The following is a 23,561-nucleotide window of genomic DNA, read 5'->3' on the forward strand; positions in this document are numbered from 1 at the left end:
TACATTCAGAAAAATTTTTTATAAATATTCAAACATCTTCACACGCCATTGTACCTTGATAAAACAATCTTTATTTATGCTTTGTAATAATCCTACATTTCGCTTGGTCCTTAATGTATTAATCACTTGGAGGAAAATGTGGAAACTTATATCGTAAACTTAGATTACATGGAATCGCTTTGAATCTTGGTGCTGGTATATTTCTTTGCATCTGGATATCTTAAAGAGTAACGACTTTAAAGATACGAGGCCCTTGTTAGACGTATTTAACCGTTCACAGTATTCGTCTAAAATATTTTTATTTCGTTTAGAAAGCATTTTTTCTTTGTTTGCATTTTTTACAAAAAGCATACAATCAATACATCTTACGTTTATCCGCCAACAACGGTTTCTACTTTATTCCAAGATTGCCTAAGCTCGGTTTTAATAACTGTACTTCACTTCGAAGAGTATTCAAATCGACGCTTATCACATAATTACCGGCCAATAATCCGAGCTGGTCCGGTAGATATTATCGACATTATGTAAAATAACATTTGTACAGAATGTGAATAAATAAAAGAGGGTTTTGTTAATGTTTACTCCCTATCGTTCTTTCCTTCTCGATGACACACATTGGATATACTAAAAATTTAGGGGTTCGGACACTTAATTAAAGTTCATCTTTGAGGCTTGAAAATATAATTGACAAATTTCTTTACCAGAGAGAGGTATGATTCAAGGTAAGCAATATTTGAATTACTTTCAATAATTTGATATTACGACACTGATTTAAGTTATCCGTAAAATTAGCTTCAAAATCAAGTTCAAAGACGATTTTGATAACATGAGATTAATTTACGACTTTAAAACTGTTTGCTTAAGAAACGGGAAACGTAACTTAGCTCGTGTTCTTGCCCTGCGGTCTTCAATTACCAACTTTTCTACTAAAAAGTTTCGATATTTTGTAGACTATTCAGTTACTAAATTTCGTTTACGAATCACTATACAATTTATTAACCCTTTAATTTTCCACCTATGAATCTCGCTGTATTTTCAATCCGAAAAGAGGAATTTTAACCTTTTGAGGTAATCTTTAACGTAAACGCAAATGTTACAAAAAAATCGCACGTAACAATAAGAAATTTTCTAACGATAAAAAAATACGATTGCATCGGATATGACGCAGCAGATAGAGCGGATCATCTAAGGTATCATGCACGATTAAATTGGATGGAAAATCGGAAAAATGGAACTGATGATATACACCGTTGTCTCTGTAACATAATCCAATTCTATTATGCGAATATCCTCCAGGTATGTGTAACACGTATAAGCCATGTCTCACTGGGACGTGTACGTGATGTTAAAGATAGGATTAATAAACGACAGGTTCATGACAGGTTCACTCTTGTTACTCGGAGCCTTCACGACGGCTTTGTTATTCTCGTTGTTTCTTATCCACACCTGCTCCTCGATCCAATCTAAATAAGGATATATAGCCGTATAGACGCCGGGTTTGGAGCCACCACAAGCTTGTCCGAAAGCCGTAATTCCAACTACTTTAACGCCTTGCTGGCTGAATAGTAAGAGTGGACCTCCGCTATCTCCTAGACAGGCGTCTGCTCCCCTCGTTAGATTCGTGTCTACAGCGCAAATCATGCTGTCGTCGATGCCATTGGGTAATTTTGGAAATCCTACGTAGTCTTTAGTACATTCTTCTCTATCCACGAGTCTGTAATTTCGAACGAGTTAAAACATTTTAGTGCTTCTCTCGGGCTGAAGATCTTTTAGCACCCTAGAGAATTATAATCTGAATTTTAGAAATTATATGACTCATGATGCAATAATAATAATAATAGTAATAAAATAATTAATAATATATATATAATTTATAATAAAATATATAATAAAATAATTTAGCAACGAAATTTAAATTACGGCGACGAACGGGAGAAGACGCTTTAAACTTAGCTGCGTCACATTTCCCACAGGTTTCATCAACGATTCAAAATGCGAATATGTAAAAACGTCATTTTAAAAGAAACAACATCGAAGCGGAAAACTTTAGAAACAACATTAAATTTTATGGCTCGATAAAATATCGAAATTCTAAAAATTACGGTTACGGTTAAAATAATAAATTTATGATACCTAAGAGCGGGTGTCCTCCTCAAATTGATGGAGTTTGACTCCAAACTGCTAAAGTCTGTGGCACCCCAACCAATCACTATTAAAGACATTTTTGGTGTCATGCTCAATGTATTTAAGAATTGCGTTTGAAGGCAGACAGGATAGACCGCACTGGAAAGTAGTACCTTTGTTTTCAACTTCAGAATGGCAACATCGTTATAATTCACACTGCGTTTATACTTCGGATGAGATATTATGTCGCTTATCGGGATTCGCTGCACGTTTGCCGCGATATTTACTATGCTTTCGTTTCCTACTCGTACCTGGGACAATGAGTAAAAGTTCATTAAAGAAATCCGTTAACGTTATCTAATGTTAATTCGTAAGATAATAATCTTATCCTTCTTTCTTTCAAGAGAAATTTTTACATACGTCGTAGGGAAGTTACTTGTTACAGAGCATATACAGAAACATTGCGCGAATTACATTAAATTTTGCTGTTCGAGAAACAAAATAAACGTAATCGATGGTAATATACGTGCAACTTAAAATATTCTTTAACCATATATCGTCGAATCTTTCTCTGATCATGAAGGGAAAAAGCGCGGTTGATTTCAATTTCTCGTTCTGATGGACTCGCATTAACTTATTTCACAACAATGCAACGACATAAAACGTTAAAGTAGTAAACGAAATAATGTTTAAAAAAAATAGACAGATACATGATATGTAAATTTTAAATCACACGACATCGTATATTAACAAACAGTAACAAAGTCGTACAAGAAGAACGAAGATAGATAAAGAAGTACAGGTTTTTATTATTTTTCAAAAAAATCATACAAAAATACTCACTTCGACTGGAACTTTTTCGTTTATATTATTCACACAGTGTGCTGCTGTTAACACGTGTTCAATAGAGATCAAGCTACCTCCGCATTCGTAAGTGATAGGTGCTGGATTTTCGGAAAGGTCCTTGTTTACATATCCTAAAGCGACTGCATATGGAAATTCTCCAGGTTTAGCCTCAACTCCGCCGTATATGTGAAACGATAGATCGTACAATTGCGAGCTCTGCTCATTATATTCTTGGCAAGCTAAAAATTAAATGCATTACCATAACAAATGATACAAAGCGATCGAACTTTCGATAAAAATTTTTTTAATCCTCTTGCGCAATAATTTATTACAAGTCAAATCACAGATTAATACAGAATTATAACTTCTCTAATTTACTTGTAAAATTTCATTCGTTTTATCATCAAATATATTAATCTATTTGTAACTGGATAATACTTGGCAACTTGTAACTTGTGACACGGTATTATTATTGATCTTGTTATTTCTGTATTTAGAGGTAGGATCACAATAGTTATTATTTTATTCTTTGGATAAATCTATCACAGCGTTCTGAGCCGAAAACTCTTTATTGCACTTTCTTACATGGACTAGGGATAGAAACAAAAGAATATCTGAAATCTATCGATTGTATCTAGAACTATAACTATTCTAGTTATTATTTATTGTAACTTGCGCATCTGCATATGGATGGCAAGCGCGAACTCACGTTGTCATTTTCAATAGATCTCAATATCATTATTGAAATTTTAAATGGGTTAACAATGTTAGTTGCATTATGCAAGAGTGCCGTGGTAATAAATCCGGTAAAATACGTTTTGAGAAGATTAATATGACTTTAACAATGGTTGTAAGAAAAAGAAAATTTCCAAAATGAAGGTACGTATTCTTTTTGGTAGTACGTGTACTTAATTTTACGCATTGCGCATAAATCCTGGACCAAAAGGAAGGTTAACCATTTAAATTTTAAATAGAGTATGCAAATCAACTTCGTAGTAGGTGATTTATACGCATATGATCGTGATATTTTATCAAGAAATTTCTTTCTGACGTATCTTTATGCATTTCGTGTTTCATTTCAGATTCAGATAAAATACATGCAATTTGATATGTTAAGATAGTAAATTTGTATTATAATCTATTCCTCGCCTCTCGTTCTACGTAATTAAAATTTCATACTATTATTTTATAAAATCCATAACAATAAATTACGTACACCGCATCTCGTAAATATAAAACTATTCTGAAATTTTCAATTCTTATACAGATACGAGGTACAAGAATACAACGTGACAAAAGACTAGAAGTATGCGAAATTGAATAATTAAACTTAGACAAGTTATTGTTATTATTTCATTATACAGTATGCTGAGTTAAATATTTGCGTAGTAAGATGAAAACTTCGAACAGAATTTTTACGCTGGTTTTATAATTAACAAAACAAAAACTAAACTGCTCTTTTTACCGTTTTTCTTTCTTTCAATAAGTATTATTATCTAATCTTTTGGAATAAGGAAAATTGTTTCTCAATACGACATAAAACATAGCATGCTTTGTTTCTTATCACATTAACGTACGTAGACCATACAGGAAAAATATAATCAATCAAGTTTTTTGTTTTTCGTAGAGAGATAATTTTTTTTCAAATTCAATATGCTTCGAACCAAATCGATATTACCAAGTCCTATCTTACTATTTCGTTTATACGTGCATTTTCGCTATTCTTATGAATATTCCAGAATATTAAAAAGGTACATGAGACTAAGTTGTGTCATTATCTTTTTATAACAGTTCTTTTTATCGTTACTTTTCAGACAACTCACTTCTTTTTAACTACTAGAATTATATTATACTCCTAGTACAACTGATTCTGATATTTCCATACGCTCGATCATTGATGATGTTCTACAGACTCCGATCTACTATATACGCGTACTTTTCACACATGCAAGCGATTGTATCTGTATTGTACGCGCGTAAACTTTTAATACCATCCGACTAACATAATTGTGTCATAAATTACTTTCAGATTGTGAATCTTCCGATCTTCCTAGATCTTTAAAAATATCTGCGAAGTGTAAACTTCCTACGCAGATTTTTAATGAAAAGAAATTATCGAAAACTAGTGTTAATAAGATCAATTTGCTACGTCGAAATAGGTTTTATAGTTCGATTATGATATAAATACGTGGAAGTTTCAAAAACGGACTCGTTATTTACGATACAAATTAACAGGTTTAAAGGAGCAATGGTGTAACAGGACCTTTAATTACGAGTGATAGAATCTTTAATTTGTGGAAACTATGGAGGAAGTTAACTTTTAATACAAAAATCTGTATAGCCCCGAAGAAACTACATGCTTTGTAGAAAGAGTAATTACGCGCAAAGTATTTTAATCATAGAAAATTACATTATCCAAAGAGCCATACCAATATCAGCTGGACGAGGTGATATCTTCCTCGTGATATTTATGGGACAACAAACGATCTCGATGTTCTTAACGAATCCACATCTTCCCAAAGAAGTCGTATGTCTTCTACCTTCCATTACTTCTTGCATCCTGAAGGGACAGTCGGACAATTGCCTACATACACCTGGATTACCTTGTTCCATCGTGCAATGGCTTCCTTCTGCGAAGAACAAAGAGAAACCAGAGGTAATATTGCTTTTACTCATCGCGTAACATCCTGTTAGTCTTGTTAACGAGGCTGAATTTCAAGTTTGTATTTAACTCGGCCTCTTCACGCAAACAATTTAATACAAACGTTACTCCACATGATCGGTGCAAAGTTGCCAGTTAAAGAAGGCTTGACTTTACAATACATAAGAGTGACGTCATAAGAGTACACAAAACGTTTCTGCAATAAGCAAGTGCAGTTGCTCGCGAAATTATTTGAACGCGTGTCATAGAACGTTTATCTGTATATATTATCTACGTTATGCAAAAGGTTTTGTATAATGCGCGACACGATACGACTATCGCGATAACGCTAGTAAAGTTTGAAGCAAACCTGAAAATTGATATGAAAGCTACGATATATTTATTGCAAGCATACATTTCGCAAAGATCACGAAATTGTTTAAACAGTGAATTGTCCATTTTACCGATAGGCATAATGGTATCGCTTTTAACGCTAATTACACGTGTGCGATAAACGTCTTGTATGTTATGCTTTCTTTTATGTACATTTTCGAATTGCTTTCAAAGTTTGCCATAATAATCATGATATCTAGTCGATTTAGAAAAATGTGATATAATAAGGGTCCAAACACTTTCGTGTGTCGCTGTAAAATAAATACGCATTTCGTTCGCGTCGTGCAATACAAAATTCGCGTAGATCACTATGTTCGTGTTCGTAATACGACGATATACTTTTTATTGGGTTCAACCACGGTACATCATAATTCCGGTCGTGACGAAGACAGAGTTGAAGAGTTCAAACCGTAGAAATATTCCTTTTTTTCTTTTTCTCTCTCTAGAAAACCCGAGTTGAGTGGGCGGAAACATAACAACTCTACCGTCTTTCGTGATCGCAGTTTTAAACACTTTTTGAAGCGAAATGATCTTGAATTTTTAAATCGTTCGACGTGAACACGATTACGACGAAAAGAGAAAAAACACAGACACAGACATAAGTTACACACGAACACGGAATAGATATTTTATTTACCATAGAGTTCTTCTTTGCTCACGGACGCTAAGACGAGGAGTAGCAGGAACAAGGCATTCGATCGAACGATGCTGCACATTTCTGTAATAACGTACACAAAACTGACACGGCGATGAGAAGTGAAACAAACGATGCCGATAAACCAATCCGCGTGGCGTACAGTTCAAGACTAAACTGATGATCAAGCAAGCACGAGTGATGCCATGAATCAGATAGAAGGGAAAGACTCGAAGAAAGATTCACGCCCATATGTTTTGGTCTTCCTGGTGGGAAGAACAGGAATGGAGAAAATGACAAAATTAAAAAATCAATGATGAATAGACGGCAATGTTGCGATGCGATGTACAGCGATTAACGTATTACGTATTGAATGTTAGATGCCTCTTTATGGACGTCGCGAACCGGACTTGAACAATGTAATTAACGTTGCACACGGTAATTTACGATTCTTTATTTTAATATTGCTTTATATTTGTTAATATCTAATTTAATATTGCTTTTCCTTCAAAATTCAATGATTCCTCAATGACGCCGTAACAACAAATTGCCAATTACCTCGGGACGATGTTATTTGCTACAAAGATAAAGCGATCTTGCAGGCAGAGACCTATTTGGAATTATGTCATGACGAAAGTATATTAAGATCGAGATTGATGGTTATTTGAGAAGACACGTCGATAATACGTAGTTGACATTAATTTAACGATGATTCTTGACGTACTGTTAATTACGATAATTGGAGTACAGTTAACGATCACGCAACAATTGATCGCAGTTAAGATAAAAATTCTTACATAATATTAAGTCAGTGAAAACTAATGGACACTTACAATAGATTTTGACGCAGCCATCGAACAAAATATTATTTCTTTACGTTTGAAAAGCATAGTTATTGTATAAACATGACAATAACGCGACACTTCTCTTTGTCGTTGGTTCAAGCACCTCTGTCACAAAGCTACCTGAATGATACCTCATCGTTCGCTTCCATATCGTTCAAAAGTTTATATAGCGTCCAAAGTTTCGAATGCTACATGATGATACTTATTATTATTAGATAATACTTATTGTATTAGATAATAAAAATTGCGTTCATTTATAATGAAAATTTAATTCACCTACAGCTGAATGATTTTGTTCCAGTCAAAACGAAATACAGAGTGGTTGGTAACTGATGGTACAAGCGGAAAAGGGGTGATTCTACGCGAAAAAAGAAGTCGAAAATATAGGATAAAAATGTTTCGTTTGAGGCTTTGTTTTCGAGAAAATCGACTTTGAATTTTTGCTCGGTACGCACGCGGTACGTTATAACGGATCTCATTGTAGATCGTTGTCTCGATAAAAAAATTAAAAAAAAAATTTAAAAAAACTTTTATTTTATATTTTCAACTTCTTTTTTCGCCTAGAATCAGCCCCTTTCCGCTTGTACCACCAGTTACCAATCACCCTGTATATTCCGTGAAGTACATTTTACCGAAAAAATAATAGTTTCTGTATAAAGAAACTAATAATAATAATATATTTGTTGCATCGAGACTTAACGTTTACAGTGGTGTGTGAAAGTTTTTCGCATAAATTTTGCACTTTATATTCCAAAAGCGATATCTGAGAAATGTTTACTTACCAAAAGGTATAAGAATAAGTTAAACAAAACGATAAAACAAATAAACCGTTATACAGCTATATAATATTAGTTAAAATTCTTTAAAATATCATTTTTGAAATATAAACGGGAATCTTTTATATATTCTGAATTCGAAATAATTTCTTAATGACTCACTTATATACCTAAGATTATATATATTTATATTCGACTCTAAATAAACCGAAGGCTGAACAATTTTGTTCGTGTCAAATTAAAATATACTCGGTAAACTATGTTTTATCGAGAAAATAAAAGGAACGAAAAAATGAGAAATCCGCACGCAGAATGCAAAGTTGGGTCATCGTTGGATGACCGTGAATGATAAGCATTTATTTCTGTAACAAAAGCTCGTATACGTAAATGAAGAATTTCAGACAAGTTTTCCTGCTTCTTATCCGAATTTTCTTTTTTCCTCGATATTAAACCCGTGAGAATCAGATCTATGATATATTATTAGTCATCAACGATACATAGAAATTATATATGCAATGGCTTGCATTGGTAGTTTGTTCCTTATTCAGTCACCTAGATTTTATTTCCTGGTAAACTTATTCACGTTCGTTTACATCAAACAGAAAACCGCGAAATTACACGGATATTTACTCGCAGGGTTTCCCATAAAAATAGAACTTGGGGGTTCACACATGTACGACATTGGCCTGAATACCTTCCATGAAATGCACTCGCATAAAAATAACCGTGTTTCCTTGAGATCGTATTAAAAATCATAATCGTACGTGTATCACGATGAAGTTGCAACTTAGTTTCTCCACTTTGTTTCCTTATAAGAAATTCGCGTTAATGTTACAATTATCCTGATCTTTATGGCCTCATGTTGATTTTTCAAGAAAATTTCTGAATAAATTCTACACGTACGTCATAGAACCCATAAATATCAGCCACTGCATTCATAACGATTGGAAAGACGAACGATTTTCTCGTATTAACAAATGAGCGTCGTCTCTTTATAAATTACTAGCATATAGCGCGCAACGATGATAAAACGTATATGCAGCTGAATGAATGAAAGGGATCCATAATCGAGCAGATCAAAAACGAAATTAATGAATAACTGAAAACCGATATCCAGGACAAAAGGAAGATTTGTTTCGCGTTAAAAAGTTGTTAACATTTCGATGGAAAATATCCAGTTACCAGCTTTGATATTCTCTGTCGTATGAAATTTTGTATTTTTTATAGCATACTGTAGTATGTAATCGAAATGTATGGAAATCTGTCTATATTTAGAAACACGCAGTAATTCCCAATTATACTACTTTACATAAGTTATCTAATATTGGGTTAATGCATGCGACTATCGCAATTATAGAACAAAACAAAAATAAAATAGAATTGCCTTCTGATTCATTAATGTTCACCATTTCTATCCTAATTACTCTATTTGCAGTGTTCCCAATTATTATCGATCGTAAATTTCACTGATCACTGTCTGATTCTATGTTAGAATAAAATAGAGTAAATTCAAAGTATAAAATAATAAACGCCAGTACTTATGAAACGAGATGATGGCATTAATACTTCCTACATCTTCAATAAGCAATAAAAAAAACTAACACTACTACTGTAAGCGTGTCAGAGGCGATTTATGCTTCATACAAATTACCAGAATGCTCGAACAGATATCGTTTGTGATTCCCCGGCTGCGTCTAGACGCGTGTTATAATGTACGCGTGTACAATAATGCACATATACCTACCGAATACGTTTCGAAAACATTTGAATCCGGATGAAAAAAGTATGAAAACGCGAAAGAGATACGAAGGAGGAAAACGGCAGTGGAAGAGGTGAGAAAAAGAGACAAAAACCGGTATAAAGGGGGAAAAAGAGGGAAGAAGTTCGAAAGGCGAGGATAGAGCCTGTCGGAGAGAGGATGGTAGAGCGAGAAAGAGAACAGTTTTACACGCGTTCGCATTCAGTGTGGCTGCGGCGTTCGTGCCAGTCGTATTCCGTTGCTTGTTTTCAGCTTTTATTACTCTATTTCACATCTATGACCCTGTTGTTGCTGATTTAAACGAGAATGAACGACACGAAGCACGCAAAACCTGATTTCCGTCACCATTTTTCTCTATGAGGGACACGCGAATAAACGACGCGCTCAGACTCAGGAACACGTGAATCTCCAAGTCGTTTAAAATCGCAACATTAGGTAAGAGAAGCTTTATTTTATAATGATGCGTTTTATTAACCGCTGTTCCACGTATTCTGCCATTACGCCGACCTGTTTGATAAAAATGTCCCATCCAATTAAAACTAAATTTTGAAACTAAAAGAATCCGAAGTTTATTATTCCCTATGTAGCATCTTCATTTCGCGTTATTCGATTAAAAATAATTAGTCGTTATTTCGCAACAGCTTGTATAACGCGGCTTTACTTGAGAGATAAGAAAACAAAGTCTTCAAAGTCTGTGGACATTTCCTGTTACGAATGGTATTTTGATATTTGCTTGCAAATCTTGAATCGCATGCTCTTTTCGATCAAATCTTCGGCGTATTAATAGCGTACAAAATATAAAATTGTAAATGAATTTTTACAATATGAATTATTCGTAAGCAAACGTAATATCCGTCTTGTGATTTTTAAGCGAACGGTGCATCTTGGAAAATGGGAAAGTAAACCAGCTACAAAGCTACTAAGAAGCTAACTTCGATATTCACCAAACCGAGTAATCCGCTGTCTAAAATAGATACGAGCGCAAAATACTCGATGCAATAAATAATTTCGTAATGTTATCTCAGTTAAAATTGCTAAATTTAATTTTTCCGTTTTGTTTTCATTAATACAGTTTATCGGGGTAAAGTAAGGCTGTAAGCTCGCATTCAGAAGAAATGTAGTTTAGTATACTTTTACTCTCAATATCTTGTGAACGCGATTCTCGTCGAAGGCAAGTGGAAAGAATACGGAGTTTCCCGCGCCCCTCGGATCAGATAAATCGGTACTGGTGAAAGTTACGCAAAATCTCGTTCAATTAAATAACTCGGACGGAATGATATACATTTTCAAGTATTCTTTTGACTATGTAAAAATTGTTTGTCCTAGCTACTGTCTCCTATCCAAATTCTCACGACGATGCACACGACGCGTGACTAATTTCCGCGCGCGTGAAATCGTAGAAATATTTAATGTTATTATATATAATTGGATCTTTTCTCCATCTCAGTATCACGGTCAAGCTAGAGCGAACTTGTACCTTGTACTTAGGTAATACTACAGTAATAAATATGAAAAGTGACGTAATCTGATTAACTTAAATCAACCATAAACGATGGACAGTCTAACCAGTAATATTAAAAGAATTAGATTTTTGATAGAAAATATCGTTAACACTACGAACTGTACGTATTAAGACATTTACATTTGATATAATTTAAACGTTTTATTTTCTAGCTATTTTATTAATTATAATTTCACTTGCATCGCTATGATCTCATTCGCATCGCTTTCTAATTTATTTATATCGTAATATAAGTACGATATAATAATCACAGATCTTTTCTATGATATTGAATGAAATAATAAAAATATTTGTCGGAGTTGTCCAACCAATGTAACGAATAGGTGTTTTGATACTTATATCTGGCAGTTTACATCTACGAAGTTCTAGGAAGATCGAACGCAACTTATATACAACTCATCCGTTAAAGTTTTCGACAAATATATCGATGTCAAACGGAGTGGTTTCTAAGCAAATAGTAGCTGATGGCTAATATTGTGTCGCACGCGTGCATTCACGATGGACATTTGCAATTGCAATTAAGACTTGTTGAACTATATAGATTACTGCACGCGAGTACCCAGATATTTTAGTTGATTCGAAGCACGGCACATAAATAAATAGCTTGTAGAATTAACAAACAGTAAACTGTAATGATACGTTTAAAAATTGCCCAACAGTATATTAATATTCAATATATCTATTGAGTTTCGTCCAATTTTTTAAGTATCGCTGCTTGCATATTAACGGTCATGGTCCTTTTATAAGCTTAGAAGAATTTTTTTATTTTATCTGTATCTTGCAACTAATAGACAGTCCGGGAGTAAAGAAATTTCTCAAATTTGTTTTGTTATAAATCTTCTTGAAAAATCCGTAACTTGTTTGATTCTTATCGTTAGAGGCGCCAGTATTTCATTGCATATTCACTAGTCTGTTTAAAATCACTTTTCCAATGTCATAACGATGAATTATCAATAACGGAAATGAAATCCTCATTTACCAACATACAATTCTTTTATTCGCATCGTTGATTGTATCAATATCAACGGTATGTCTATCAGTTGCGACTCCTAATTCAAAGATTAAAGAATCGAAACTTTGTCAAGTACCAAGATAATTCTGTAAGATCTGACAAACTTTGTTATTGTACATAAATTTTGAAGACAATATTCAATACAATATTAATACAATATTAATACAAATTAGACAATATTAATTTTGTAATTAAGGTACTCGATCCTTCTTTGCAATTAAAACGTATCCCGTCAGAAATGAACAAATATGCGAAATACTTTTGAACAGCGGTCTAAATCGGCGAGCTACATACACACGTACGTACGTATGTCTTAATTACGCTAACGCGTAGAAGTTGCGGGCACATGTGGATGTTTAACGCGCAGGTTTAACATTAGACCATCCAGTGGCAAGGACAAGCCAATTTATTCCTTCAATGGTATGATCGCCGCGCTAAATTGGATAAATCGGTGACGGTCCTAATTAACGTACAGGCCTAATGTATGCAAACTGTTTATATCGGCAGGAGGAAAAGGCAACTGTAAAACGGACCGCGCGTTCCCATCCTCGTTGATTAAAATGTTCTGGTTCATTTGACGCGCGGGTCGCTACACTCTTTACTCGTTGACATTGATACGCCGCTCGGTATTACGCAATAATCTCCTTAGCACGGTGCTGTTAACTATGTTACAACTTTCCGTGGGTGTTTCGCGAACTTGCCCGCGCTGGGAATTGAATATCATACCATAACCGCGTCTCTTGCGTATGCTGATTTCTCATGGTTCTACAATGCAGATAGATTATTCTAATTGTAAGATAATTCGAAAATATTCCAATGTGTGTGTATGCGTGTATGTGTTCATATCTTTCTTTATAATTTAAATAATAATAATAGTAACGATATATCTGTGCTTGATCGAGGTTTAATGGCTAATACGATCTTTAGACTTAACTCATTAAAAACCCAACATTGCGGCAACGCATCTGATTCTGTAATTTCTTTTCAGTGAATTCACATTATCGAATTCCACTAAATTCATCGTAATCGTGACAAATAATCGCAACAATTTGCTGAATATCTTGTTCGTGAAACGAATCTCCACAAAGATATTCACATAAGAATCCATTAATCTAATTGCAATATACAAATATTGTGATAGAATTGTGATTTAAATAGATAAGAAAGAAGTGAAACGTCCAAAAGGAATAGCGATATCACGGTGAAGAGCCGTTAAAACAACCCGTGGAAATTAAAAACCATCAAATGGACGAATCCACGAGTGATAATGAGAAACAGCCTCGATCACAAGAAGTGGGCGCAGATCAGAAGCAACAAACCTCTACAAAAGCGACAAATTATATGACATTGAACGACACTGATTTATCGAAAATTCCAAAACGAAAATTGTCTGTATTTTGTCGATCGTTCGACGTGATCGCGCAGGTCGATCAAGGGAAGGAGAAACAGACGCTGGATTTTCGAAGAACGTCAAGCAGCCCGTCCGTACAAATCGAAAGAACTCGAGAGGACGCCGATTCGAAGAATGGTCAGATCGATCAACAAGCGAGCTTGCAGGAAAGACACTTCGTCGATGATTATCGTTCATTGAACGAGAACGGGAAGTTTTTGAGCTGCTCCTCGCTGAGTCGGCTCAGCGAAAAGCCCTCGTCGAATAACGGGCAAGTTTCGAAAGCTGGATCATTATCTCCGATAGGGTTCAAGCTACCTCAGGTTCTAGAGGACACGATCGTCGATAATTACGCCACGATTACCGAGACGTCAATCGGGAAACACTATAAGTTGAATAACAATGGGAATTACGAGTACAAAGTAAGCTGTAACAAAAACTCGTAACAAAAACGATCCTTGGCTATGTTTATCTTTCTTTATAAAAGCGAAAGAATATCTCAACGTCTTCGATCTATTAACTGGGGTAGACGAGACTAGCTCGTCGTTCAGATCGTAATCTTTCAGTCTTAATAATATCTTTATCTAGTACTTCTTTATACAGGATGATTGGTAACTGGTGGTACAGGCGAAAAGGGGGTGATTCTACGCGAAAAAGTATAGAATAAAAATTTTTCGTTTGAGGCTTTGGTTTCGAGAAAATCGACTTTGAATTTTCGCTCGGTAACTTTATTAGGTACACTTTATCACGTCTCGTTATAACGGATCTCACAGTAGATCGTTGCCTCGATTGACGTTATTTTTTTAATTTTTAAAATTTTTTAAATCTTAAATTTTTATTCTATGCTTTCGACTTCTTTTTTCGCGTGGAATCACCCCCTTTCCGCTTGTACCACCAGTTACCAACCACCCTGTATATGTTTGATTTTATGTTTAAGATAAAACGTATAAAACGCGTCGAATTCGTATTTGCATTCGATTTGAAATCGACCCTACTGCGGGCTTCGAATTTATTCGACAAAAAAGATTTTTAACTTTTTCGAAGAAAACATTTAACGTAGAGCAACGTTAGATATATGTCCGGTTAAAAGACAATCCATTTGACGAGTTAATTTTTGTTCGATATATTACAATGAGTAAATAGAATATAGAAGAAAGCGTTATTATCTAAAATATTGGAAAACTTAATAAGGACCGTGATTGTTATGAGTCTCCCGATTTAACTCTTAATGGTTCCTGTTGGTATTTTCTCTTGGAGGATATTTCAGTCGGACTGTTTTCATGGCAAACTGATTCTCTGATACGATTTGCGAGTCGAATTAATTTCGTAGAACTTCGCTGAATCTACTGCATCGAAAATATTTTTCTTAGGATTATTCCGGTCGCAATGAAGAACGAACTCATTCGGAAATGAATCCTCTTTTAAATACTTGTGCGCGATGGTTTCCTGATATAACTATTTTATTTGATCATACATATTTGTTTGTTGATTTTATACAATTGAAAATGCTCGAACGTTAAATCTTCTAAAACTCTTACATATTATCATATTATAGCAATGGAATAAAAATTCCTTACGAATGATCTGTGGCTAAGGGTTATAACGCAACGTGTGCAGAATTCCAAAATTGTATCGCTTTCACATATCATCTAGAAACCGAGAAAAAGAAGGAAAAGGAACAAAACCTTGGCCCAATTTCCAGCATCATCGTGTATTCCACAGAACTATGTTATATATATTACATGATTTATCAGACAGCTAAACCGAGTCTAGTCTAAAGTTAGAACCCACCAGTGGACCGTTAAGAGTTAAAAATAATCTTCTTACTCTTAATGATTGTTGTCTTTCGATCACAGGTCGCCGACGAAAGTGCCGTGATCAATTCGCGCCAAACCAATTCGTCACCCGACCTAACCAATACTATTCGATCATTCGCCAAAGAAAAAGTTGGAAACGCCGAAACGAACAGCTCTGCTGCCAATGGAACGGCCGAGCCGCAACATGGAAATTCACCGCAAACGCGTTCAGCATGTTCGCGAGCCATCACGTGCACCGGTAAATCGCAGAAAGTCTATACACAGCTCGATCAAGTTAAAAAACCTAAAAATACAATAAGATGTATATTGTTGGAGATCTATTTCTCTCTGATTCGCAGATCTGGTTAAGATCAAAGATTCGGAGTATCCCCGCTCGTTTGTGAACGCGTCGGGTGCCCGTCGTCTTGGGAAATATACATCAGTCGATGCCGAAATGTCGAGTCACGAGGATAGCTCGATGGGTTCCGATAGCGAGGACGATTCGATCGAACGGACCGTGCACGCCACGATATGTACGCGAAACGAGACGAAGAATGAGAGGTCACGATCGAAAAGTAACAGCCCGTTGTCGCAAACCTTGTCGTCTATCTCGATGGGTGAACCCTTCAGGAAACTCAACTTAAGGGAAATCCATGATCAAAAAGTGGCGGAGGATGTTGAGGAACTTTGTCTGGAACGAGTGGAGCGACAAGTTGGTAATCCTTTTAAAATATCATTTGTTCTTTTTATTCCTATAGAAAATATACTTGTTTTCCGTAAAAATATCGAAACGTATATCACTGGTGACAAGCATTAAGACACCTGCTGATGAATTGAGCGCCGTCGTCATTTCTATTTTCTGGTTACTTTGTCATAGATTTGTCGTTTTAATTTTATTCTCATCTTGTTATACATTTGTATAATTTATTTATTTTATGCTATAATTGTAATGTAGTAATTAATTGATTTTATAGCGTAAAATAATGAATGACATAAAGTTAAGTTTTCAATAAATATAACGAATAGGTGTCCTAATGCGTACGGTGGTTACACGAAATATGTATAATCACAGAATATGTGTTTAGATCCTGTTATGTAATTATAAAGGTTCGATACTATGAAAATACGATGCAGAAACTGATAAAAAGTCATTTTGTAGGAAAACAAAGGCATTTACTTCACATGCAAATACTTACAATGTATGTACTTACAATGTATATACGTGCAATGTAGGTAGATCGAACATTATTCTCAATTATCTCTCGAAACGTATTAAACATGCTCGTAGTTATTTCTGCGAAATGAATGATTTACCGCTAGACGGTTCCGATCTTAGAATATAATCTAATCTGCGAGAAAAAAGGAAGAAAAATTGATAAACTGCGCTGGCATTTGCGATGGAGACCTTCGGCATTGCCAGACGTTTGAAATATTGTGTATGTATGTACCTTGAGTCGTAGCTGTACCACATGGTCGCATTACATCTGGCGATCTATTCCGTTCGATAGGAAAAATAATATTTGTTCTAGAAGCAAAACGCGAAGCACATATAACAGTTCGGGAAATTCGAAATAAAGCGTACGGACGCTTTTACTGAAATTCCCTTTCGATTTCGCGCATTGAGATATTTATAGAGAAGCCGAAAAACGCTGAAAACTCGGTATCGGTTTAAGAAACGAAATGATATTCTTCGCGAATATATGTGTGTGTATCGTTTGATATCGTTTGCCACTAGAAACTTTTTGCCGCAAGGAGATCTCTGTCGGAAGGCGACTGCGAACGATACCATCGTACGAAACGTCGTTGCAGATGCGTCAAAGAAGAGGAATCGCTCGATGAAGAACAAAAGGAATTTCCAGCTTTTCCTAGCTTCAACGACACTAGGTTACAAATCATGGGGTTATCGTGCTCCAATGATATAGACAGTGTATACAGGTACACACGAGTCAAAGTACTATCTTTTTAATTTATTCCAGTGTATATCCTCTATGCGAAAACCACAGGGGAAACATACGTACGTCACATTTCATCTTTTTCACGTGGATGCAATTTTAAAATCCACTATCTCGTCAACCAATTACATGCAACTAAAATAGTTCTTTCATTGAATATGAAATTATCAAATATTGAATATTCTATTTACTTGAATATGGGACTCGTCTTGAAAAAAAGATCAAATCATTAGAAATCCTTTCATCAATGATTTTCTGACTCGATTGCATTCGGTCCAAGATAAGCGCGAGTACCCGACTGTTTTCGTTGAACGATAGCGTATATGCATTTTCAGATCTGAATTAATTCTATCTCTTTTTCCTCTTTGTTTGTTACAGGGAAAATATACCAGAGAACGAGCTCGAGGTTAATATGTTATCAGATATACGTAACATTACGAAATTAACGAGTGTACATTTAGTTTTATTCTGTGTAAATATCGATCCGCTTTCTTAATTTCAGCGCAAATATATTGCATTTTCGATAGGACTTAGTACGGATAGGATCACTCTGCATAGGAGGATGGCATTGTCGCTTCGTCAACGAGATCAATCGGAACGAAACTTTATGAATGAAATTCAAAAGATGCAAGAAGATATAAACGTAAATATAATTTATTACCTTCTTCCATCGCTCATCGCTGTTGTTCATGAATCGATCTCTTGTCAATTTTCCCAAATATCAATTATACCAATTATAAAAATATATAAATATATATATTTTTGAAAAAACTAACTTGTCATTGCAATAAATTAATACAGCCAATTCATAAAAACTCAGAAAGCGTTAATATTGAAACCGTTTTACAATTTTTGAAAGAATTTTATATGTTCAGAGACTATTAATCATTATTATTATTATTATTATTTACCTGTTATTTTCCGTTAAAGGGTCTGTGTCCACTTTGCACGGATCAGGAGTCGATAGACAAAATAGAAAACGTCCGTCATCAGTTAGACATGATAGCACGCTCGGCCCATAGAGTTTCTTGCGCCGCTGAAACACTCGGAGCAGTGTACCAGGAGCATAGAATCTCTCGAGCAATCTTCATAGGTGACAAGTATTTGCAGTTATTGCGATCCAGATGCGAAAATCTGGCAGCAGATATCGCAGAAGTCAAGTAATTCCTCAAAACTTCCTTTTGTTTATTTATCTCATTGTGTTTCTCGCAATATTCGTAAATTAAATTGATATTCTTCCCATGCTGAAAAATAAAATATAATCGTAATTAATTGTCAGAAATTATCTGCCATAAAAAATAATCTTCTTTCTTTTCAAGGCGATTTAATAATATTTAGAAATTATAATTTTTCAGACAAATATTGTTGAAGAACAATATCATGATAGAAGAAACTACTGGAGAGGTGGGAGATGATTTACCTAAACTTAGATACAGAAATGGATTACCCTGCAATAATCGAACAATGGTTTGAAAATTAGTAATGTATTAGACAAGATACAATATATTGCGCTGGTATATGCGCGAAATTGTAGATTTATCAACAGAATATGTTCGCTATTAATTAATTCTTTTTTAACTAATTTTATTTACAGATGACTAGGAGAAGAGCGAGCATCGCTACAATTTCGCGACCCTTGAATGCACAGGACATAAAGGCAATACTTTTCGTCATACTATTATATCTTCTATGTAAAAATTACAAGAAAAAGCTACAGTTAAATAGAGAAATTTTTTCTTTTTTTAAATTCAGGAAACTCCTAGGCAACGTAACTCTGTTTCCGGAAGAGTTAACTTAAGACGGCCATCGTTATGCTTCGAAACGCAGAGGTGGGAAAACGAAAAATTAAACCGAACGGAGTTTGTACTATTTTCTTATTCCGCTGACTAACAATAATAAAATATATTTAAAACGATAAGAAAAATAAATGAAATGATGTTTCCATATTTTAGCAGCACAAATAGTGTCGTGGAATTACGTGACATTTTTGAGCACACTGAGCCGCGGAGAAATTCCATTGAAGAAAATAACAATCTCTTAAGAAACGACCAAAGTAATAACATTAGTAGTATGAATTGTAACATAGCCAGTAATACAAGGGATAAAGATCGATCAATTATCAAACAAAATTCTTTCTTGGAATCAAGTGTAACTAAAACTGTTGAAAAGCAGATAAAATCATGGTAATTACCCATTTAATAAGAAATGGTATATAATTAAATAAAAAATAAATACAGAAACGTATTATTAGTTCATATTAAATATCTAAAATTATAATGAAATATAAGAAAGCGGACTTTTCAAAAAATACTTAACGTTTGTTAAACGTTTTGTTTTCAGTATACGAACAACTGAGCCTTTACGAATAACTAGAAATATCGAAACATGGCGGTCGATATTGTGGTTTACATTTATCTTTTTTCTCGGATTTTATGCCAAACAAATTACTTCAACATTTGTTACATAATATATTAAATGGTTTTAATAGTAAGATTTAGCGTTTTTGTGTTATGGTGTTGCAGTATTAAATATATATTTCCCCGTGTAATAACACTTACAAGGAATAATAAAAGACGGGATTTACAAATATATCGTATTTAATATTCTTTTCTTTCCGTATATTACAAATTGTCCACTGTTCCAATGCACACGAGCGAATTATTTTTATTGTAATAACGTAAAGAAAGGATGCTCGAGCAATAAGTTGAGAATATTTGTGGTGATTCTGTTTCAGGTACTAGACTTGATGAATTGCTGTAAAACAGTACAATTAAAATATAGTTTCAATATTAAAAATAAATATCTTTTCAATTTGTAGTATTGAAAATTACCTATTAACAATTTTAACATGATCATGTGTAGGCCATAAACGAATAGTGCCATCCAAACTTCCACTGGCAATGTATTGACCATCACAACTCCAGTCTAAATTCATAATCGTGTCTTCATGGCCTTTAAGTTCGGTTAACAATGCGTTAGTTGATAAATCCCAAATAGAAATAGATTTGTCATCGCCTAGAATAAAGTCTCAATTAATAAATTACAAAATACATATTATTTTACGAAATATTATTATAAACTGTCTTACCTGCAGCTGCCAAATATTTCCCATCTGGACTAAAAGCTAAACTATAAATCGTTGACTGCGCGCCTATATATACCCTTAATAAATTTCCGTCGTCCTTATCCCATAATCTCACAGTCTTATCAGCAGACCCAGTCGCTAAATATCGAGCGTTTGGGTGAAATTTGACACACTACAAAATAATATAATATATAACAAAATTAATGCAAATTTTAAATTTATTTTTTACATATTTTTTTTAAGTATATGAATCCTTGAATATATAAAAGGGAATATTTTTTTTATATATTTGAAATACATACATTTATATCTAAAAAGTGACCGGCAAATATACGTAATGGAAATATCCTATCTAAAGACCATAATTTGGCAGTTCTGTCATGAGAACCAGTTGCTACATATAGATTAAATACACTAAGATCCATACACCATATAGGATAATTATGACCACTGTAACAAATTACATTTTAGTTTTAGTGTATCATAGTCAATTTAAATACGTACCTATAAATTGCGGCACATGTGTAATCATTAAGTCTCCATGCCCTCATATCTTTATCACTAGATACAGAAAGTAATATATCCGATTCTGGAATAAACCTTAAATCATGTACAATATCGGTATGTCCTCTAAGTATCACTGCCCCTCCTTCAATCCTTAAGATGAAATACAAAATTGTATAATATTATATTGTTCTATGTACTTAATACACTGAAATTTAAAAAGATTTTGAAATTATAGGAACTTACATTTCATCTGACGTATCGTAAAATTTATGTAAAAATGGAATATCAGAGGCAAATGTGAAGGAAGGTTCTTCATACTTTGGCTTAATTAATACTGTTTCATTTATACCCCACAGCCTAATCTCTGTAGTACTAAATCCTACTGCTAATTTATCCATATTGGGTGGAATGGCACCACTACTTGCACTATAAAGATAAATAAATAAATTTTATATGACTTCTGCAATTTTCTAATTATTACTACATTGACCTTCAACGAAATTAATTTTTTAGATAAATAAATTCCTATATATGTAATTACTTTTCAACAGCATTATTTACTGCAAATATTCGTAGAGGTTGATGAGCATTATTTCGAATTAATCTTATAGCCTCTTGTAATTCTCTCATTTCACGGTCAGCTCCAGTACCTGATGGTTGTTCTACATATCCATTAATCCCCACCTCAGAACGTATACTTACATCTTCACATCCTTCTGTGTCTGTTTCAGGCACATCCATTTTCTTAATTATTGTTACATGAGTGTTTATTATCTAAAAATAAAATAATTATTAAATTATTATATTTTATATTATATATATAACAAAAAATAAAATAAATAAATAATTATTTTGTAATCAATATATAACATTTTTTATAATATTACCTGCATTAATATTATATGACCATGTTTTGAGAGAAATTGTTGAAGACATAAGTGAGCAACATCTGACATATCCACTTTATATTTTCTAGTTCTAAATGAATTAACTAAAGGTCTTAATTCAATATCTTGTACTGAAAATACACTGGATAGTTCTTCTAAAAAATCTTTCTCTGTTTCACTGTTGAATTCATTTTGATGTGATTTTAGAAATTGAATTGCTGCTTGCCTGTTACCAGTATGTAGCATCTCTAAATACAAGTGACAAAATACAGGGTATAGAAGCCCTTTTAATTCCATTTTTAATTTATCATCGAGTACAATATTTACCCACATCTTCAACCTAGAGAAAAAAATATATTTTAAAAATGAAATCTCTCAGTAAAGATTATATATAATTAATTTAATATACTGAAACAGATATAACAAAAATTTAAAGAGATATACCGTTGATACGCTTGGTCTGCAGCAGTAACATCAATGCTAATGGCACTAAAAATGATTGAATTATCTTGGGAAGTGGCAGAAGCAGCAGTTGCATTCAGAGTCATTTCATCACTTGTTCGGCAATGTATTTGATTGCCTTTACAAAAAATGTCGCTAGTCTATAATAGATATTTGAAAATAACAAGAGGTTATGTCAATTTAATAGTTGTAATTCAACTTCAAAAAACATTTTTTTAGTAAAAATAAGAACGTAACCTGCCTGATAATGACGTCGTTTTAAATATGATTCAATTGTAGCATTAATTAATTCACTCTTTAAACGTTTCATCTTTTTGAGATTATACGTTGGTTATGTTCAAATGAAAATATTTAACCATAAGAAAAACGTCAAATAATAAAAATCATTGAAAGTACGTAGTTTTAACAATTACTTAAAAGACCAATTGAATGCAAATAATATTCATATTTTGTCAACAATTAACAGAACAGACATCGAGTTTGAATAACTGCTATTATTATGTATGTTTCCATTAATGAAGTGAATTAAAACTTGAATAAACATTCAATTAGTAATGTTCGGCATATTGTTTTCATTACTAATTCCTCTTAAACTTTCATACTTTATTCAACCTTATTTATAACATATAGATCTATAAACAAATAATTGCCGCTCGCCAGTCATTCTGAAAGTCAAAAACATATCTTTCCCCTAGAAAAGTACTTCTCATGCTTGAATTATTTGGGCACGTGTTTCTAATTTATGCATAAATATAAAACAATTAAATTTTCCATTAGCATTTAATATCAAATTGGATTGCTATATTTCTTATTCATAAATTCAAATATTTTGTCAACAAATTTAAACATAAGACTTTTGAAATATTGAATAGCCATTAATACAATATAGGGACATGTCGGACTTTAGTAATTTTAAGTAGGGGTAGTTTA

The 23,561-nt window shown here is 33.7% G+C and overlaps 3 protein-coding genes across 12 annotated transcripts; 1 reads left to right on the forward strand and 2 right to left on the reverse strand.

The window, feature by feature from the left end:
• Positions 1 to 51: 51 nt before the first annotated feature.
• LOC100744484 (serine protease snake) lies at positions 52 to 18,701 on the reverse strand. 3 transcript variants are annotated; one of them, XM_024366337.2, is made up of 5 exons: positions 18,602 to 18,701; positions 5,400 to 5,600; positions 2,968 to 3,209; positions 2,134 to 2,435; positions 52 to 1,714 (listed from the first exon to the last, which is right to left on the reverse strand). In XM_024366337.2, exons 2-5 carry the CDS (start codon positions 5,581 to 5,583, stop codon positions 1,324 to 1,326), a joined length of 1,119 nt encoding a protein of 372 aa, XP_024222105.1. In that variant the 5' UTR covers positions 5,584 to 5,600; positions 18,602 to 18,701; the 3' UTR covers positions 52 to 1,323. The 3 variants fall into 3 exon arrangements, with proteins under 3 accessions (XP_024222105.1, XP_003488020.1, XP_033175666.1); XM_003487972.4 differs by lacking the exon at positions 18,602 to 18,701 and adding an exon at positions 6,642 to 6,872; XM_033319775.1 differs by lacking the exon at positions 18,602 to 18,701 and adding an exon at positions 5,736 to 5,755.
• Positions 10,164 to 20,279, forward strand: LOC100743065 (lymphoid-restricted membrane protein). 5 transcript variants are annotated; one of them, XM_012383359.3, is made up of 13 exons: positions 10,164 to 10,453; positions 13,541 to 14,364; positions 15,799 to 15,997; positions 16,098 to 16,450; positions 17,474 to 17,673; positions 18,069 to 18,096; positions 18,193 to 18,333; positions 18,621 to 18,850; positions 19,046 to 19,157; positions 19,285 to 19,347; positions 19,443 to 19,549; positions 19,646 to 19,873; positions 20,031 to 20,279. In XM_012383359.3, exons 2-13 carry the CDS (start codon positions 13,798 to 13,800, stop codon positions 20,155 to 20,157), a joined length of 2,355 nt encoding a protein of 784 aa, XP_012238782.1. In that variant the 5' UTR covers positions 10,164 to 10,453; positions 13,541 to 13,797; the 3' UTR covers positions 20,158 to 20,279. The 5 variants fall into 5 exon arrangements, with proteins under 5 accessions (XP_012238782.1, XP_012238784.1, XP_012238783.1 ...); XM_012383361.3 differs by having other exon boundaries at positions 19,443 to 19,519; XM_012383360.3 differs by having other exon boundaries at positions 10,165 to 10,453; positions 19,443 to 19,519; positions 19,643 to 19,873.
• On the reverse strand, positions 20,270 to 23,329 carry LOC100744607 (TAF5-like RNA polymerase II p300/CBP-associated factor-associated factor 65 kDa subunit 5L). 4 transcript variants are annotated; one of them, XM_003487973.4, is made up of 10 exons: positions 22,873 to 23,329; positions 22,614 to 22,771; positions 22,170 to 22,509; positions 21,824 to 22,056; positions 21,526 to 21,708; positions 21,280 to 21,432; positions 21,078 to 21,225; positions 20,779 to 20,947; positions 20,522 to 20,705; positions 20,270 to 20,444 (listed from the first exon to the last, which is right to left on the reverse strand). In XM_003487973.4, the coding sequence occupies exons 1-10, from the start codon at positions 22,939 to 22,941 to the stop codon at positions 20,312 to 20,314; spliced, it is 1,770 nt and encodes a 589-aa protein (XP_003488021.1). In that variant the 5' UTR covers positions 22,942 to 23,329; the 3' UTR covers positions 20,270 to 20,311. The 4 variants fall into 4 exon arrangements, with proteins under 4 accessions (XP_003488021.1, XP_012238785.1, XP_024222101.1 ...); XM_012383362.3 differs by having other exon boundaries at positions 22,869 to 22,957; XM_024366333.2 differs by lacking the exon at positions 22,873 to 23,329 and having other exon boundaries at positions 22,170 to 22,417; positions 22,501 to 22,509; positions 22,614 to 22,722.
• Positions 23,330 to 23,561: the final 232 nt, after the last annotated feature.

Source organism: Bombus impatiens, unplaced genomic scaffold, assembly GCF_000188095.3.
Source record: "Bombus impatiens unplaced genomic scaffold, BIMP_2.2 scf_0216, whole genome shotgun sequence".
Taxonomy (NCBI): Eukaryota; Metazoa; Arthropoda; class Insecta; order Hymenoptera; family Apidae; genus Bombus; species Bombus impatiens.

Coding starts and splice junctions, on each gene's coding strand:
- LOC100744607 (XM_003487973.4), bottom strand. CDS start 22,941: ATGAAACGTTTAAAGAGTGAATTAATTAATGCTACAATTGAATCATAT. Junction 21,709..21,823: donor GTAAATAATGCTGTTGAAAA/GTAATTACATAT, acceptor TTATCTTTATAG/TGCAAGTAGTGGTGCCATTC. Junction 21,226..21,279: donor ACATGTGCCGCAATTTATAG/GTACGTATTTAA, acceptor AATTTGTTACAG/TGGTCATAATTATCCTATAT.
- LOC100744484 (XM_003487972.4), bottom strand. CDS start 6,720: ATGTGCAGCATCGTTCGATCGAATGCCTTGTTCCTGCTACTCCTCGTC. Junction 5,601..6,641: donor GAGCAAAGAAGAACTCTATG/GTAAATAAAATA, acceptor TGTTCTTCGCAG/AAGGAAGCCATTGCACGATG. Junction 1,715..2,133: donor AGGAGGACACCCGCTCTTAG/GTATCATAAATT, acceptor TCGAAATTACAG/ACTCGTGGATAGAGAAGAAT.
- LOC100743065 (XM_003487960.4), top strand. CDS start 13,798: ATGGACGAATCCACGAGTGATAATGAGAAACAGCCTCGATCACAAGAA. Junction 16,451..17,473: donor TGGAACGAGTGGAGCGACAA/GTTGGTAATCCT, acceptor GTTTGCCACTAG/AAACTTTTTGCCGCAAGGAG. Junction 19,874..20,030: donor GAAAAGCAGATAAAATCATG/GTAATTACCCAT, acceptor TTTTGTTTTCAG/TATACGAACAACTGAGCCTT.